Raw genomic sequence first — 17,593 nt, 5'->3', positions numbered from 1 at the left:
TCACAGTAATAGTATTAATTGTAACTGAACAATAGTTAGTGATGTCCAATTTAGTGACAGATATTCAGAGATGTATAGTAACGAAGTAGAACTACTTCACTACTGTACTTAAGTACTAAAAGGTGGTATCTGTACTTTACTAGAGTATTATTATTTTCTCCTACTTCCACTTTTCAGTACATATTTTCGATGAGTTTAATACTTTTACTCCGATATTTTTTTTATGTGCTGCATCGTTACTCGTTACAATTATAAAAATGTTACGAATCATTCCATTACAAACAGAACTGTAGATGGCAGGTTTGATGAAGCTGGCACATCATTGAGCGAATCAAGCGATTAAGAAGACTCAGCGCGTGCTGACCGAACTGTTGTGAAGAGAGAGATGAACACCGAGCCGAGCCAGATAATGACTCATTCACGAGTCAAGAACCGGTTGCATCGGTTTTCGGCTCACCAGTAGTTCTTTCTGACAGTTCGATTCAATAAACCGGTTGAACAAAACAGTTCACCGGTTCTTTTGCGCTCGACGTAATGGCGTCATTGGCGTTGACTGCAAGCCTTCGGTTTACCTAGGCTCATAACATTAGCACAGAATCAGTTCAGAATCAATCACCAAAAGAATCAGTTCGGTTCAGACGCTCAGTGTGTCATTCTGCTTCACGTTGAATCACACATGCGCAGTATCATCAGCTCCTCGGTTCTAGAATCGGACACGTCTGACAGAAACGGTTCTTGACTCGTGACCGAGTCAGTCTATTGTTCGTTATCTGGCTCGGCTCGGTGTTCATCTTCAGTTCTCTCTTCACATCAGTTCAGTCAGTGTACTGTTTGAGTAAATGAATTACTCCGGGATGTTGGTTTGTTTGAACTCAGAGGGAGTGTCAGCCACATTAAACAAGTTAACAGCTTAAGTCATTTGTGGATTAATGCGTATTGGAGACGCGAACCGTTTAAAACGATTCAGTTCGATTTGGTGAACTGTTTAAAAAAGATCCGGTTACATCGAATGATTCGTTCTCGAACCGGATATCACAAACTGCTTTGTTTTGAACTGTCTTACAACAGACACGGAAGAGAAGACAATGCTGAATAAAGTCGTAGTTTTTGCTATTTTTGGACCAAAATATATTTTCGATGCTTCAAAAAATTCTAACTGACCCTCTGATGTCACATGGACTACTTTGATGATGTTTTGGACAGTATGGACAGTATACCGTACACACAGCTTCAATGGAGGGACTGAGAGCTCTCGGACTAAATCTAAAATATCTTAACCCTCTGGGGACGGATTGGGCGGTACCGCCCAAAATGGCATACTTTAACAAATGTGTAGTTATCTCAAAAACTATTAATGCTAGAGAGATGCGGTTTTTTTTGCCGTCTTCCTCAGATTCCACTGAAAACAGCGGTATCCAGTTTGTATATTAAACACGCTTCCCTTATTGCGCAATACCACTGCGTAAACAGGCCAATGAAAACTATTATGTTAGGCAGATTCAACACGCAACAACCAATGTAAAAACCGCTGGGAGGAATATTTTTCTAACCCAATCAGAGGAAGGTTACCATGATTTATTCTAGCCATTCAGAGGACTCTGTAGCTCTGCTGTAGCCTTGTAAAAGCTGGGCTGGACTATAGTAAAACGACCTCCAGCCAGGTGTAATCAATAACCGATCGGAGAATCAGCATGAGGTGGAGAAAGCAGAAAGCGATCGGAGTGTTACAGAGAACGATCGGAGTATTAGCGAGCACAAAGAGATAAATTCGAGAGAGATATAGCATTATTACAGAATTGTTTTATCAAAATTGCAAGCAGTAAAAGATTTAGGGCAGAACAAGCTCTGGAACAATTACTGGAAAGTGACGAGGGGAAATCTGGAGCAGACAGCTTTTACACAGATGACGAAGTATTTTACCAGGATGGGGCAGATCCATTTGAGGACTGGTATGTAACTTCAAATAACCTCTTTATCATTATAATTTATTATATCATACATCTTGAGTATGTATATGTTTTGGATTTTTAGTCAGATAGCGATTGAGGCATGAAATATTTGTTTTAGTGTACCATACTACTCTTTCCCTGTAAACTCAGTTCAAGAGTGGTGTGCAATTTGTTTCAATAGACTGACTTACTCAACTAAGTAAACTGCTCAGGTCAAGAGAGGTGAAATGTGTTTTTAGTGTACAGTGGAGTTTCATAGGGTTACATGAGTTTATAGGAGTTATTTTTTCTACATTGAATTTTGACACAAAAAAAGCTTCCAGTTTGATTGTGTATTTGCTCTGATGCAGGATGCAGACAGGACAACTCGCCGCACACCCCTACCCATTGTCCCTTGGACCCAGCAAACCCTGCACACAAGCCTGCAGATGTCAGAAAGTACTGTGAGCACTGCAAGGCAAGCAAAGTGTACAACAAGACCTCCTGGCCTTGCTTTGCTCACTGGCATGCCTAGGACTGTTTGTAAAAAAAGTTAATTATTTAATTGTTCTTTACACATTTGATTAAACAATAACACATTTCTGTCAAGCAAAGAGTTTGAAAAAAAATTTTTTTTTTCAAAAACTGTTCTATATTGTGTGTTTTTCAGTAATAAATGACAAAAAAAAATCTAATTTTCGTTTTTGAAATTCTCTAGTTTATTGTACAATTTTTCACTCATACTTCCTTTATAAACACATTGCATGCATGCTTATGGTAGCTTAGGGTCTTCTGAATCCATCGATACCAAATACATGGTGGTCCATCATCATTACATATGGTTTATAAGCCGAAATGTAAAAATAGAGAAAACAGACCAAAAAGGGCTTAGTCCCAAAAATGAAAAAACGCCTAGGACTGTTTGTAAATAAAGTTAATTATTGAATTGTTCTTTACACATTTGATTGAACATTAACCCATTTCTGTCAAGCAAAGGGTTTGAAAAATATATTTTTGGGTCAAAAACTTTTCACTTTTGTTGTGTGAGGTAGGATTTTCAGTAATAAATGACAAAAATCTCATTTTTGTTTTGAAATTCTCTAGTTTATTGTACAATTTTTCACTCATACTTCCTTTATAAACATATTGCATGCATGCTTATGGTAGCTTAGGGTCTTCTGAATCCATCGATACCAAATACATGGTGGTCCATCATCATTACATATGGTTTATAAGCCGAAATGTAAAAATAGAGAAAACGGACCAAAAAGGGCTTAGTACCCTAAGGGTTAAACTGTGTTCCAAAAATAAACTGAGGTCTTACGGGTTTGAAACAACATGAGGGTAAGTTATTAATGACATAATTTTGCAAATCGGGCGAACTAACCCTTTAATCTGTTTTTTTTTTACAAAAAGTTACAGTCAAAGGAATTGTGATTGTCCTTTAGTTTAATCATTTGAAATAATAAAAACAATGTTCAAACTTTTGACTACTTTCTTTAATAACTACATAACACAATACTTGTACTTTTACTTTCAGTACTTGAGTAGTAAATTTAAAAATTGACTACTTGCAATACTTAAGTACAAAAAATGTTGAATACTTTAGTACTTCTACTTAAGTGTGGTGCTTAAAGAGCACTTCAACTTCTACTCAAGTCAATTTTTTGATAGAGCACCTGTACTTTTACTCAAGTCTGGGTCTCTAGTACTTTATACATCTCTGCAGATATTTAATCAGAATTTCCTCCCAGTCTAAAATCAATACTTGTAAAATGTAGCAATGTCTACTTAAGAAGTTGTATGTATGTTGCATGCGCAGACAAACACGTTGTTTTTGACCTTCTGCTAAGATATTTAATGTATGAAAAAACAGAAACTTTTCTCAGTGTTCATTTACATAAAATTGCACAACATATTTATTATGTTATTTGTCCCTCTTGTAAATTAGCTCCCTTTTATAAACAGTTATTTTGTATTGAGAATTGCTAGGAAGAATCAGTGCTTATGTTTTTTGTCAATTTAGAGTTCTCACCTGGCACTGACTGACACTCTGATGATGGCGTACACAGTTGAAATGGTCAGTGTGGAGAGAGTGCTGACCTGCATACAGAAGTTTACTCCTTTTCTTCCTGAGGAAGACTTCCCTTATGATACTGAAGAGGCTGTGACAACATGGATCAACAAGGTGAGATCCCTACAATTCACATTATAATATGTTAATTGCCTACAGTTTTAGTGAATTTCAGAATGTAATTTTTTTTCTTATTGGATTTCTTCAGATTACCCAAAATGTCTTGTTCTTTTGTGTCTTCCGGGCCCCCCTTTTGTAGTGAAAAATATACAATTTAATACAATTAAATTTAATATGATGACACTTGCCCCGTTTCTCCTGTGATGGTCCTCAATGAATACTTCTGTTTTCCACTAAAAGCAGAACTGGTGTTTTTAATGAATGCTCACTTTTTCCACACTTTATTAGATGAGCAACATGTTGGGCTACTTCTTCTCGCAGGTGGCTCTGAGAAATAGAAGTTCCACCATTTCACTTTGCCTCCTTTATAGAACTCAGACTACGTTTTAATTTTGAACTCTTTAAATTCTGCAGAGCTCTCATAATATTCGTTTTCGCATTCATTTCCACACAAGATATCAAGCGATGTCATAAGATCCTCCTCTTTCTTTTGAAGACTCACTGAGCATTTAGCTTGTTCTGGCCCAGTTTCAGTATTGTCCCATTGATTTCACTAAGCTCTAGGTCATATATGCTCTGTTGACTGATGTCATGTTCACATCGGGCTTGAATGAAGTCCCTCCATTTTTGAAACAAAGCATCTGCAGTGCAAATACTTAATATGTTTTCTGTACCCTCAAGATTTCCTGCTCCTGTCTCTGGCGGTAGAGTATTGTTCTGAATATATCGATGAGAAACCGAGTTCTGATCAAATGGAATGCTGTGTGGATCTAGACTTCCTCATGTGCTCCCGTGCCTCATTCTTTTCCATCTATTTTATCCACATTCATGTTTGATGATTTAGGGTCAGCTTACTCAGTTGGTACGGTTTCCTGTGAAGCTCTAGAAGTTCCTGAAAGTGGAATATTTTTATTTTGTGAAGCGGACTTCTTTTTGGTCGCGGCTCTTCTTTTGGAGGTCTTATCCTTTGAATCTTTTCCCAATTTTATTAATTTTTCCATGGAATTAGCACTTTTAAGTTCTGTATTTTCTTTTTTATGTGATATTTTTTCTTTGATATTTTGGGCATTTTTAGATATTTGTGTTTGATCTGTTGACATGCCGTCTTTTTTTCACTGTTGTGTCTAGCCTGGCCTCAGTGTGCTGTGTTTGGGAAAGCTAACTAACACAATACAGCACAATAAAAACATGATAACATAAAAAACATGATTTTTGATCATGAAGTTATCTGTTTTTTCATGTAAACTCTTCATGTTCTGTTGTTTATCTTACCTCTTATAGAGTATGAAAACACTCTCTTAGCTCTGCCCATCCCTGTTTTTTTTTTTCTTATCATGTTTTACCAAGCATCCAGCTGACAAGACAAGTAAAGACATATTAGAGTTAAATCCACACACAGTACTTCTTAGTTTCAAAGATCAATGACACTACACTACGGGGTAAATGGACAGAAAAATCTTCTGAATTAATCTGTGTTTATTTGTGCTTGTGTGTCCCTGTGTAGGCAACATGATTATTTCACACGTTCATTTTCCAATACAGGTAAATGAACATCTTAGAGACCTATTGGCCCAAGAACAAAGAGTTCGAGATATAGGAGAACCCTGCACTGTTCAAAAGGTGAGGAGACAATCATTAAAAAATAAACTCTGGAACAGCTATTCTTTACTTATGTTGACATGCTGTTGAATATTAAATAAGTGATTGATTACAGTATGGCATGGGCTCATACAAACTATACTTTTCTTTCCTTTGAGGTTAGACATATCCTCACTGTGCCGCTGAATCATAAATTGCCCTACAGATGTTTGGGACAATCTACTTAAGTCAATGCACAGATAAAGCTTTAATGAAGACATTTGAAAATAATGTGAAAATAAAAACAATTCAAAGCTCCTATACTGTATACCAATGTAGCACTTAATATTTCATTTGCATTGTTTCTCAAATACTTTTGACAAATATTTAAATAATTAATGAATGCACTATATTTAAAATATATTTATAGAAATTATAATTTAAAGAAATGACAGAATATAAATAGGAAGTTATTTTGGAAGCATAGCTACAGGCTAAGCAATTTATTTAATTCTGCATCATGAAAAATGAATGAAAACTTCAGCAGTACTTACACTACAAGCCTTCTGTCATTCATGTAGTGCTGGAATCTGTTTTGCAGCTTGTTCTTACTCTATTTGGCATGGAAAAACAGTCGCAATGAATGTACTGTATTGAGGAATACTTCCATATAAACATGAACAGTTCTTAAGAAATATTCACAAGTCTGCAGGCCAATTTTATTTTGTGCCTTTGTAACTTTGCCCCTCTCAAACCACAGCAAACTTGAACATACCTAAAAACCATAAAATCCATTAATCCAAACACAAATATCATTGAAGTCAAGATTTTATAAGCTTGAGATGAAATGCTAAGTTTGAGAGACACTAGTACGTAGAGATGTACAGACTTTGTTCACCCCCCGGAGCCGTGTGAGACACTTTTTATTATGGATGTGCGCTTTTTATTTTATCTCTTTTGGACTGATGCACTGCAACACCTGCTGAGTGCCATTAAACATAAAATATTTTTTAATATAACTCCAACTGGATTCATCTGAAAGAACAAAGTCATATACACCTAGGATGCCTTGAGGGTGAGTAATTTATGGGCTAGTTTTCATTTTTGGGTGAACTAACCCTTTAAGTTTCCTTATACAGATCAAATATGAAGAAGATATCAGATTTCTATGGTGATCTCACATTCTTTGCATCCTTTTGCATGCAGTTGTAACTGTAGCAGTTCGGGTAACTTTACATCAGCCCTGTCACTATATGCTGAAGTAATTTTTCTCTGTGTGTGTCCCTTAACTGACTCTGTCTTTAACTGGGTCTGTTTCTTGCTTTTATGGCAACCATTATGTGTGTGTAATCCACAGGGGCGGTACAGGAGAGAGGACTATAAAGCACGTCAGGTTATTTGTCTCCCCCTGGTGGACAATCTCTTGAAGGACAACACAGACGGCTGCTCACTGGCTGCACTGCTGCACTTCTACTGTCCCGATGCTGTGCCACTGGAAGGTACTTATGCAGGAAACACTGAGAAATATGGATCTGTTTCTCCTTCCAGCGTTCAGCCTTATAACATTATATTGTGAATGCTTTTCACAATTTATTGTGATGACATGATGACATGGCACATTGAGTGGTTCTGAAGTCAATTATGGAGGACATAAAAAGGACTAGGAAGTGTCATGAGTTGGACTAAAATTTGTCCTACCGCATGAGTAACTAAGGCCTGTTTTGGCGTAGTACTGCTAGAACACATTTCTGAAATTCAAGAGCACAATTAGTGATTTTCTCCACTTGTACTATGTCTGATAAAGTGTAATTCTTGTGTAGTTTCAGACTAGACTTAAAATGGATAGTTCACCCAAAAATTCTGTCATTAATTACTTACCCTCGTGTCATTCCAAACACTTAATTAAGATATTTTTGATGGAATCTGAGAGCTTTATGACCCTGCATAGACAGCAATGCAACTACCACGTTCAAGGCCCGGAAAGGTAGTAAGGACATTGTTAAAATATTCCATGTGACATCAGTAGTCAGTTGTCAGTTGTCAGTCTTCACCACACATTCATTACTACTCTTCTTGTAAACAAGGCGCAGCACATTCGTGTTCTACGTCAGAACGGTGGCTCCTGTGTCAGCAGCACCACAAGCATGCATGTATGTGAGAAGAAATTGTTGAATAAAGTTGTTATTTTTGTTTTGTTTGTGCACAACATTTTTTCTTGTAGCTTCATAAAATTAGGGTTGAACCACTGATGCCACATGGACTATTTTAATGATGTCCTCACTACCTTGCTGGGGCTTGAACATGGTAGTTCCCTCGCTCTCCATGCAGTCAGAAAGCCCTCGGATTTCATGAAAAATATCTGAAGTTGTGTTCCGAAAATGAACAAACCATTTAAACATTGTCTGGGGAAGTGACCAACAAAACTGCAATATACTTTAGTCAGAAAGAGTGTATTCCTACTGTCTTTTTTTTTGTTTAATTGAGAGGTGTAGTTGAGATACTGTAGCACAGCCTTCCAACAGAGGCCTGTACAGATAAACTCTCAACCAAATACTCTGCCCCTAATCTGCCCCCATAGATAACAGACATACACCCACAAACAGCATCTGGAAAACTACGTTATCCACTAAACTCTCTCTGAAGTCCCTTATGTCAGTAACATAACATTCAGATATTTAGAGTCATTTGAAGGACACAAAGTCTTTACCTTAAATTAAATTCGACTTAATGATATAATAGCAGGGTTTCTTTGACGTTAAACTTGATTTGAAAGACAATTATTTGTGCTACTTAAGCCACTAGATGACAACACAAATGTCTTTGTCAATTTTGATCCTTGTAATGCATCCTTGCTATATAAAAGTCATAATTTCTTGAGGATAGAAAGGTAAATGGAGGGTGGAAGAAGAAATGAGCGAAAGGAATAGGAGCGAGTAGGAGTGCGTTTGAGAGCGAACAGAGGAGCAGTTATTCAAACATAAACACGTCTCTACCCCGTGACTCTGAGGATTCTGCTTGTTACATCACACATTCTGTTCCCGCCCCTCACAGACTTCTATGAAACATCACTGGCTTCTACTTAAATTCTGTCTCCTCCCCCTCAGATCTGTTCATAACCTCATTGGCTGTAATGTTGTTTGTTTCCTCCCCATCCAGATATCTGTGTCAAAGAAACAATGTCATTGGCTGACAGTCTGTACAATCTCCAGCTGATCCAGGAGTTCTGCAAAGAAAACCTCAACAACTGCTGTCACTTCACCCTGGAGGATATGCTGTACGCCTCCAGCACCATCAAAGTAAAGCCTGACATTCATGTAGTTTACTTCTCTTTACTGCATATATGTTTATGCATTTGGCAGATAATTTTATCCGAAATGACAAAAGAGGCACAAAAGCAATTTGTTGAGGAGCCAACAATATGTGCAATATACAATGCCAGGTTTATTTGCCAACTTGATTAGGAAGCAAGATAGAGAAGATAAGAAATGCAGAGAAGAAAAGTTATTTTTTGTAAATAAATAAAGGTACAATAAAAGTATTTTCCGATACCATTTTACTGAAAGATTGATTGATGGATTTAATTGTTATTGCTCATCCTGACATGTTTTGATAATGATTGTCACATGGCAATCACTGCTCTGATTTTCTTCAGAAATTTGATGTGCTGATTTTCTTATGGAAGACAATGGTGTGTAATATATATTTTTTTCTTCCTGGTATGATTTAGTATTTAGTTTTCTCAGATGTTTCAACACAATGAATAGGATGTGTGTTTCCCATTTGGTTCAGTGTTGCAAACTTTTTATGGTTTCTAGGATACAGATTCGGAGCACTTTATGTGGTGATTTTCCACTGAATGTAGCTGATGAATAAGTGATCCCTGGAGTATTACAGGGAATTTCAGCAGGGCTGATGCAGGAAAGGAAAGCCGACCAGTGCGTGTTTTAAATCTGACGGTTTGGGATGACTGAGTCATCGTTTGTGTGCACTGTATTTGAGAGCGCTGCCTAGTGGATTGCCTCAGACAGTTATGTGTCTAGATAAACACAGTGCATGTGCAACCATTACCTCACACTGATATCATCATAACCTATTTTTTTTTGTGTGTTACATTTTCCAAACAGGAAGTCGTGTATTTACCGTTACGTCAGACAAGTCTGTGGTAGATTATGTAAATCAGGTTAAAATACCTGTCAGTTGCTTCAGCCAGTCACATGTACTTGAGTAAAACAAAGGTGCATCTGATTTCTCTGGTCATTTAGGGTTTAAGTGGTGTGTTTTTCACTAAATCAGGCCTCATTCATGAGGCTAACAGCCGCTAACTGTGGTGAAATAAGGTGTCAGGACTGAATAAATCAGCAGAGAGTGCTGGGTCTGTTCTGTTTGTGTCAGCCTGCCCCGGCTGCTTTGTTGCTCTTGTTGAGTCAGAACACCCTTTAATGCACTGAAAGAGACAGTTCTTTATGGTTGCTGCACAGTTGTTTTCATTTAACACAGTATATTACGTTATACACTGAGGAAATATGTTTAAATAGCTTAAACTTGTGTTTGTGTGTTCGGTCACAACAGAATGTTATGATGACTATTGGGTGATCAGAATCTAGACTTCACTGCCACCACGTTCAGATCACATGACCATCCATACTAATCCTCATACAGTGTATAGTATGAATACTGTGTGAAGTCTGCAGAATTTCTGTATGCAAAAAATAGCAAGGTTAATATTTCATACTGTTTCACAATTTTTTTTAAGTTAGCGCCGCACTATTTTTAAAAGCAGTAGGCAGTACACAGTATATACTGAGTAGTATATACATACAGTAGCCATTATCTTGCTTTTTGAAGTTAATCTATTACAATTTATAAGAGAACATGACATCTTGTGGTTATAGAGCAACATTACAAACAGGCCCTTCTGAAGAGAGAGCGTCTGAAAGTTTTCCATCTAGGTCTCTTCTCTACTACTCTTTGCTGTGTTTAATTTTCTTCTCAATAATTTCAGTGTGTGTTTGTGTGTTTTCAGAGTAACTACCTTGTGTTTATGGCAGAGCTATTCTGGTGGTGTGAAGTTGTGAAACCATCTTTTGTTCAGCCCCGCACACTCAGTACTAAAGGTAATTTCTGGTGAGATTATGTTTGGTGTGCATGTCATGCATTTTATTAAGACCAATTGTGTTTATCTTTTCTTTTGTAGTATCTGACCCATCCCAGTCCAATAAAATGGCTCCCATAACCAAACAAAACCTGATCCACAGACCAGGCAGTCCAGACCAGTCTAGGTTTGTCTTTAATACAATGCAAGTCTGAGGTTTACAAAGAATTTAAATAATGAGCTTCTGCAAGTCTGAATTTATATTCCAAAAAAATATTCTTCCTTTAGGTCACAACCTAAAAATGACAACTCAGGTAAGACAAAAAAAATTATTAATTAAGTCACACTTTTATTGAACATATTAAAGATTTTGCATCTCATATTACTTTTGTATATCCTGTAGCTCTGTAGATCTGGTAAAACACAGTTGTGTAAACACTTACTTGATGCTTCATGTTAGTAAATGGGTTTCTTTTTTCTCACAACAGTTATCAGGCGGTCGTCCTCCTTGTCGTATGTGGATGGATGTGTGGGGACGTGGCCTAAAGAGAAACGGTTTGTGCACTCTGCAAACTTTCTATGCATTTGACTCTCTTACTCTGTTTACATGCTACAGATGAGTAACTGTTTGTCTTCACCTCAGGTCTTCAGCTCATGGGATATCATTTGAGATTCCACTTGATGACAGCATGAGTTCATCTTCAGGACGTGGACTGAGCCGATCGGCAAGCAGTGAAGGTTTGGGTTTTAAAGTTCACCAGGCGGCCCGAGGCATGCGGAGGAACCTCTCCTTCCAGCCCGTTAATGGGAACGCCCACAGCAAAATTCGTGAGGAGGATGGTGAGGAATCCACCAGACACATCAGCAGACACCGTCTGGGAAACTACACTGGGTAAATCTTTGTTTTCCTTTTGGCACATTTAAAGCTACAGTTCACCCAAAAATGAACATTTTGTCCCACTTTCGTGTTATATTAAACCTGTGTGTTTTTTGAAACACAAAATAAGTATTAATGAATGGAATTGCATGGAGAAGGACACTGTCAAAATGATAAAGGCACAATAAAAACAACACACACACCGTCTATACAAGAACAAGTCCTTAGTTAGGTCCATACTAAAATTGTAAAAAAGTGACAATATTAATCTTTTTGCTGTATTCTCATTTATTCTCAGACTCAATTCAGTAGCCACTGGTAATCCAGTTTATTTGCAATGAAAGCGTCCAAACTGCAATATTTTGCATACATGCAATGTGTCCTATGTGTAAATGATATGTCTTACACACTAAATTTAATTGAAACTTCAGCACAGTCGGCATATTTTAAAAAGATTAGGACAAATGTCACTACCTCGACCTCACAGATGTTTTCTGTTTTATTTTGTTCAGTGGACAGCTTTAATTTATTGAAGTAATAGATCTTTTCCAGGTCTTAAAAACTGACCGAATATCCCATGTTTCAGGTACTCAAATGGTGTATCAGCAGACAACCCAAGCCCTCCGTATGCCCCTCAGCCCAACACCCCTAGTATAGAAGAAGCCCTGAAGATCATCCATGACTCTGAGCGACCACACAGCAGCTTGCAGCCCCCTTCTGGGGACAGCACTTTTTTCCTGCACAGCCCATCTCCCCACAACTCCGCATCTGATCCAAATGATCCAGAGGACTCGCTTTCCAAGGCCAGAGTGGATGATGCAGACCTAAATTCCACCTCTACTGACATGGACACTGGAATCCATGTCCGTACTGAAGACATCCAAGACGGACAGGATGAGGATTCATCCCTGAAGGACTATTTGGACATGGACCAGGACTTCGAAGCTCGTTCCTGTCCACTTCCGGAGATATCCAGCATCCCATGTCCAAACCTTTTGGAAACTCGCTCCCTGGCCACTAGCATGGCCTCCTCGTTGGGTTCTGTAGTTCGCATGACCAACTTTGCCGAACAGAAGTTTCGTAAACTAAGCCAGGGTGATGGCCGCAGCAGCGGGAGTGGCGGTAACACGCCTGAGAACGGCGACCTGAACATCACAACCCCAGGAGCGTCTGGGACAGTTCGTTCGATTACTCCTGACGCACACAGCCCCTCTCACATCACCTCCCCTCGTGATACCTCACACCTGTTGGCGTCGGAGATGGTGCAGTTGAAGATGAAGCTGGAAGAGAAACGCAGAGCCATTGAGGCACACAAGAAGAAAGTCGAAGCAGCTTTCACACGTCACAGGCAGCGCATGGGCAGGACCGCCTTTCTCAATGTGGTCAGGCGTAAAGGAGTTGTGTCCCCACTAGGGGGTGAGAGTGAAGGCCCAGATGGTCGGGAAAAACCAACCAGTGACCTGCAACCTCTAAAGACACCTTTGAATTTGAATGACTCCGATCCCACACTTGAAAGATGTCGACCTGACGGCGCACCGCCGAAATCGCCCTTAGAGGAAGCAGCCGCAGAGGTAGACCTGACGGAGTATACGCGATCCATCGAGCACCTGAACGTGTCTCTGAGCTTCCTACAGTCAGAGATGCAGCGCTTGGCACAGCAGCAGGAACACATCATGCAAATGCGTGAACACCAAAGTTGGGTGATTTCGCCACCAGAGCCATCACCACGTAAAGAGATGCGTGAGCTGCGCAGCAGCAGCTTAGTTGGCCGAGGTTCGGTGGGGTCACTCTCCCCCATTTTGTCGTCCACCTGTTCGCCACACACAACGCACCGTTCGCCCTCTATGATCAAAAGGAAGTCTGCGTCTTTCCACGCAAGGACGCCACGGACGCCAAGGCCCAACGACCTGAAGGTCACCTCTTTTAGCCGCATGCTCAACACTCAACAGTCAGTGGACAGCCTGCCTCGACTTAGACGTTTTTGGCAGAGTCAAGCGCAGTCCAGCCCATTTGCCTATATGGGAGATGATGAGGGAGCTTCGAGCGAAGACCACACAGCTAGAGAAAAGCCATGTAAGAAAGAGTCCAAAGATGCAGGTGATAATTCGCCATCTGCTCAGGTGAATGAAAAACAGAGAGAAGAAAAACAGGATGTTGGAGAGAGTAACCGAATCATGAATGCACCTACATTTGAGGTTCTGTCTCAGCCAACAAAGGACCATTTGACACTAACAGCCAGTGGACACACAAATGAAGAGGAGTTGCATGAGAAGAAGAGTCTGATCGAGGTTCCTCTTTCTGTTCTGAAGCCTCTGGATGGACATGATCTGGAGAGCAGCAAAGAAACAGAGACTGGACTAGAATCTAGACCAGACCAGAAGATGTGCTGTGGCTTCTTCTATAAGGTGAGAAAAATATTTACATCAGAAGTATGAAGAATCGGAGAGCAGAAATCATTTACATGTCAAGAAAAGTTGTCTAAATCAGGGGTTTTCAAATTGGGGCCCCCAGTTTAGAGACATTTTTAAAAAATGTAATAAATAAGCTAAATCCTTTTATAATTATGAAAAAGTAGTGTCTTTTAAACTCTTAGGTTATTTACAATAACCATCAGATTTTACTCCCATACTTCTCTAAAATAGCGAAAACCAGGGGCTAATTAAAAAATTACATTCTTTGTATTTGATACAAATGGTGACAGTGTATGGTGCTCTGTTCAAAGGCTTCAGTGTGTCTTTGTAATTTTAACCCCATTTTAATGTGCAAGTCATCTCAAGTAAGCACTCGTTTGAGATAAACTCTTTTTATTTTAAAAAAGTGTTTGAGTTCAATGTTTGTGTTTTCTATCATTCATGAAGCACAACACAGTGTTCTGTCAGAGACGTTCTCTCGTACACCCAGCTGCACATGAGGTACTGTGACAGACTAAATGATTGTTTTTTTGTGTTGCTGTGACTCAGGATGACCTGAACGCAGAGGAGGATATTGCACAGAAGAAGGCAGCTCTGATGGAAAAAAGGCTACGGAGGGAAAAAGAGATGCAGATCAAGAAACAGCAACAGGAGGCCGAGATAGAACTAAAGAAAGAAGCAGCACGGTATGAAAAATACCAAAATCACACAATAACAGAGAACTACCCCATCACAGTAAACTAAGCCACATAATCACAAATACTGTAGCTAAATCAAAACATCATGCTCCCAGATATCAATGTGCACTAGGGATATAGGTGTTTTAAGAAAAAGTGTTTTTAAAGCAGGTGAACGAACTTTGAGTGAAAATTTTGACTGAGCAGTAACAGTTGCAGAGGATCATTAAAATGTTTAATGCATGAAGATAGAAATAAACAGTACAATAAATATTTATTATTATTAATAAAAATATAAACTAAGAACTAATTATTTTAATTTATACTCAATAGTATAACAATATGTAGTAATAAAATGCAATATTTACTATAATAATTTAAAGCATTTAAGTTAAGATCATTCCAGAACATTTCTCAGTGATGACGCAAATTAAAATTTAAAATTTTTATTTAAAAAATTCGGACTATAAGTCACACCTGAGTATAAGTCACATCAGTCCAAAAATACGGCATGATGAGGAAAAAAAAAAAACATATATAAGTCGCACTGGACTATAAGTCGCATTCATTTAGAACCAAGAACCAAGAGAAAGCATTACCGTCTACAGCCGCGAGAGGGCGCTCTATGTCTTCAGTGTAGACTACAGGAGCACTGAGCAGCATAGCGCGCCCTCTCGCGGCTGTAGACGGTAATGTTTTCTATTGGTTCATTTCACTCGGTTCATGTCAAATTAATTTTGATAAATAAGTGGCACCTGACTATAAGTCGCAGGACCAGCCAAACTATGAAAAAAAGTGTGACTTATAGTCCGGAAAATACGGCACTTGTCACTGGAATATGCTATATGCTAATAAACTGCAATTTGCTAATAAACTAATCCAAAATGGTTTGTAAAATCCATTAAACTTGAAAAAACAATGTTTTAGGGAAATTTGTTCATCATACTTGTATTCCTTCCTTAATCAGATTGAAAGCGGAAGAAGAACGTGAGAAGAAAGAGGATGAGAAGTCAAGACGGGATTATATAAAAAATGAATGTTTGCGGAAGAAGCAGCTCAAACTGATGGATGACATGGACAGTGTTATTAAGCCACGCCCCCCTAGTGTCAAGCAGAAGAAGCCACGCCCCAAATCTATGCACAGAGACATCATGGAGTCTCCAAAACCTCCAGCACGGACAACCACAGGTACGATGGGAAATACAGTTTGTTTGTTCTTTTTAAACAATAAATCAGTTATTAAAATATGAATTAGAATTATTTTAATATTATGATTATTAAAACAATAATTAGTATTAATAATAAATATGAATCTATCTATATATTTTATTATTATTACATACTTAGTATTATTAAAAAAATATATATTTTTTATAAAATTAATAATTATGTATCTACATTCTGTTTTATTAAAATGTTTATATTTTTAATCATATAAAAACTATATTTATCTTAAATACACGTAATATGCTCTCATGATATCAGAGTTTTCTATGCCAATTATGTGCATGTATATATGCATGTGTATTTGTGTGTTCAGGGTCAAGACCTCGTGGATATTCTGTGTCCAGCTTATCACTCGCCTCCCTGAATTTGGCAGACAGTGAGAGTGTCCAATCAGATAAGAGGACATCCAGGTGAGACCATGTCCTGTTCACTGTTACCTTCCCTGTAAAAGATCATTCAAAAACAGAGAAAATAATGAGTTTTTGTCGAGATAATAAATGCCACACTCTTGTATTAATCAGTACTGACACACATCTCTGTTGTCTTGTTCATAACTCTCTGTCTGTGGTATCTCTGTCTTTTCTCTGGTTGCTCAGAGGCAGCAGACTGTCTCCTGGCAGTCTGTGTTTCTTTCTGAGCTCCCCTAAAGGGAGAAAGGGAAGGTCAGTTTGCAGACAGCATCATACCCATGTCATTTCAGCTTGGATACTGGACAAACTCATTCGCTTGGACAGATCAGTTCACCAGATCATCAGCATATTAATGGAAAACTGTTATAATTATCATCTTTGAATCATTTGTTATACAACAATCAGTGGCGGTCTTTGTGTTCATGTTTTGTTGTTGTATTACAGTATTTTTTTTGGCCACTTTATCATAAAAACAACAGAAATTGGCTCATCTTTTAGCAAAAAAATTATGAAACTCAATTTAGCATTGTTTCTTAAAGGTATAGTCCACCCAAAAATGAAAAAGTTTCATTCCAAACCTGTATGACTTACTTTCTTCTGTAGAGCATGATCATGTATTTTGTAGATTGTTGGTTACCAAATGTTTTAGGTCCCTTTGGCTTTCATAGTATGGACAAAAAATCCTATGAAAGTCAGTAAGACCAGAACATATCTTCTATTGTGTTACACAGAAGAAAGAAAGTAATACAGGTTTGGAATGAAATGAGGGTGAGTAAATAACCAAATTTTCATTTTTGGTTGGACTATCCCTCTAACCAGTTGCAATTAATAAATTATACTACTACCATGTTAGTTTTTGTCCAGCGACAAATGACACGTTACAAGACATTTTGTCAGTCCATCTGGTTGCAACAAAATCATTATCTGCATCACTGTATAAAAACATCACATATGTTCTGATTGGCCATTACTTCTATGACAAGTCATGCAAACATTTTTGCATTTTCTGTGGGCTTTTTAAATTACTTGAATTAGTTGGTGGAAACTTGCACCTGGTTAGAACATAATGCAGTGAATTGCAATTTCTCCTTCATCCACGCTCTGCTTCCTTTTTTACTGCCTTCAGCTTCTCAACATCAGTGTGTGGAATTATGCCTACTGCTAGTTTTTGGGCACTTCATTTTATATGAAACATTGCT

At 38.2% G+C, this 17,593-nt stretch overlaps 1 protein-coding gene across 1 annotated transcript in view; it reads left to right on the top strand.

Moving 5' to 3' along the window:
* camsap2b (calmodulin regulated spectrin-associated protein family, member 2b) overlaps positions 1-17,593 on the top strand; it is a 40,406-nt gene that overhangs the window by 20,002 nt on the left and 2,811 nt on the right. The window contains exons 3-16 of the mRNA XM_059563306.1: positions 3,955-4,116; positions 5,665-5,742; positions 7,058-7,199; positions 8,857-8,996; positions 10,724-10,814; positions 10,895-10,979; positions 11,081-11,106; positions 11,281-11,347; positions 11,436-11,684; positions 12,256-14,074; positions 14,630-14,766; positions 15,725-15,945; positions 16,298-16,394; positions 16,581-16,646. Of these exons, the coding sequence (XP_059419289.1) occupies positions 3,955-4,116; positions 5,665-5,742; positions 7,058-7,199; positions 8,857-8,996; positions 10,724-10,814; positions 10,895-10,979; positions 11,081-11,106; positions 11,281-11,347; positions 11,436-11,684; positions 12,256-14,074; positions 14,630-14,766; positions 15,725-15,945; positions 16,298-16,394; positions 16,581-16,646 (3,380 nt within the window). The remainder of the gene's footprint in view (positions 1-3,954; positions 4,117-5,664; positions 5,743-7,057; positions 7,200-8,856; positions 8,997-10,723; positions 10,815-10,894; positions 10,980-11,080; positions 11,107-11,280; positions 11,348-11,435; positions 11,685-12,255; positions 14,075-14,629; positions 14,767-15,724; positions 15,946-16,297; positions 16,395-16,580; positions 16,647-17,593) is intronic.

Source organism: Carassius carassius, chromosome 12, assembly GCF_963082965.1.
Source record: "Carassius carassius chromosome 12, fCarCar2.1, whole genome shotgun sequence".
Lineage (NCBI taxonomy): Eukaryota > Metazoa > Chordata > Actinopteri > Cypriniformes > Cyprinidae > Carassius > Carassius carassius.
The sequence above is the reverse complement of the archived record's forward strand: the minus strand, read 5'-3'. Positions and strand labels throughout refer to the sequence as shown.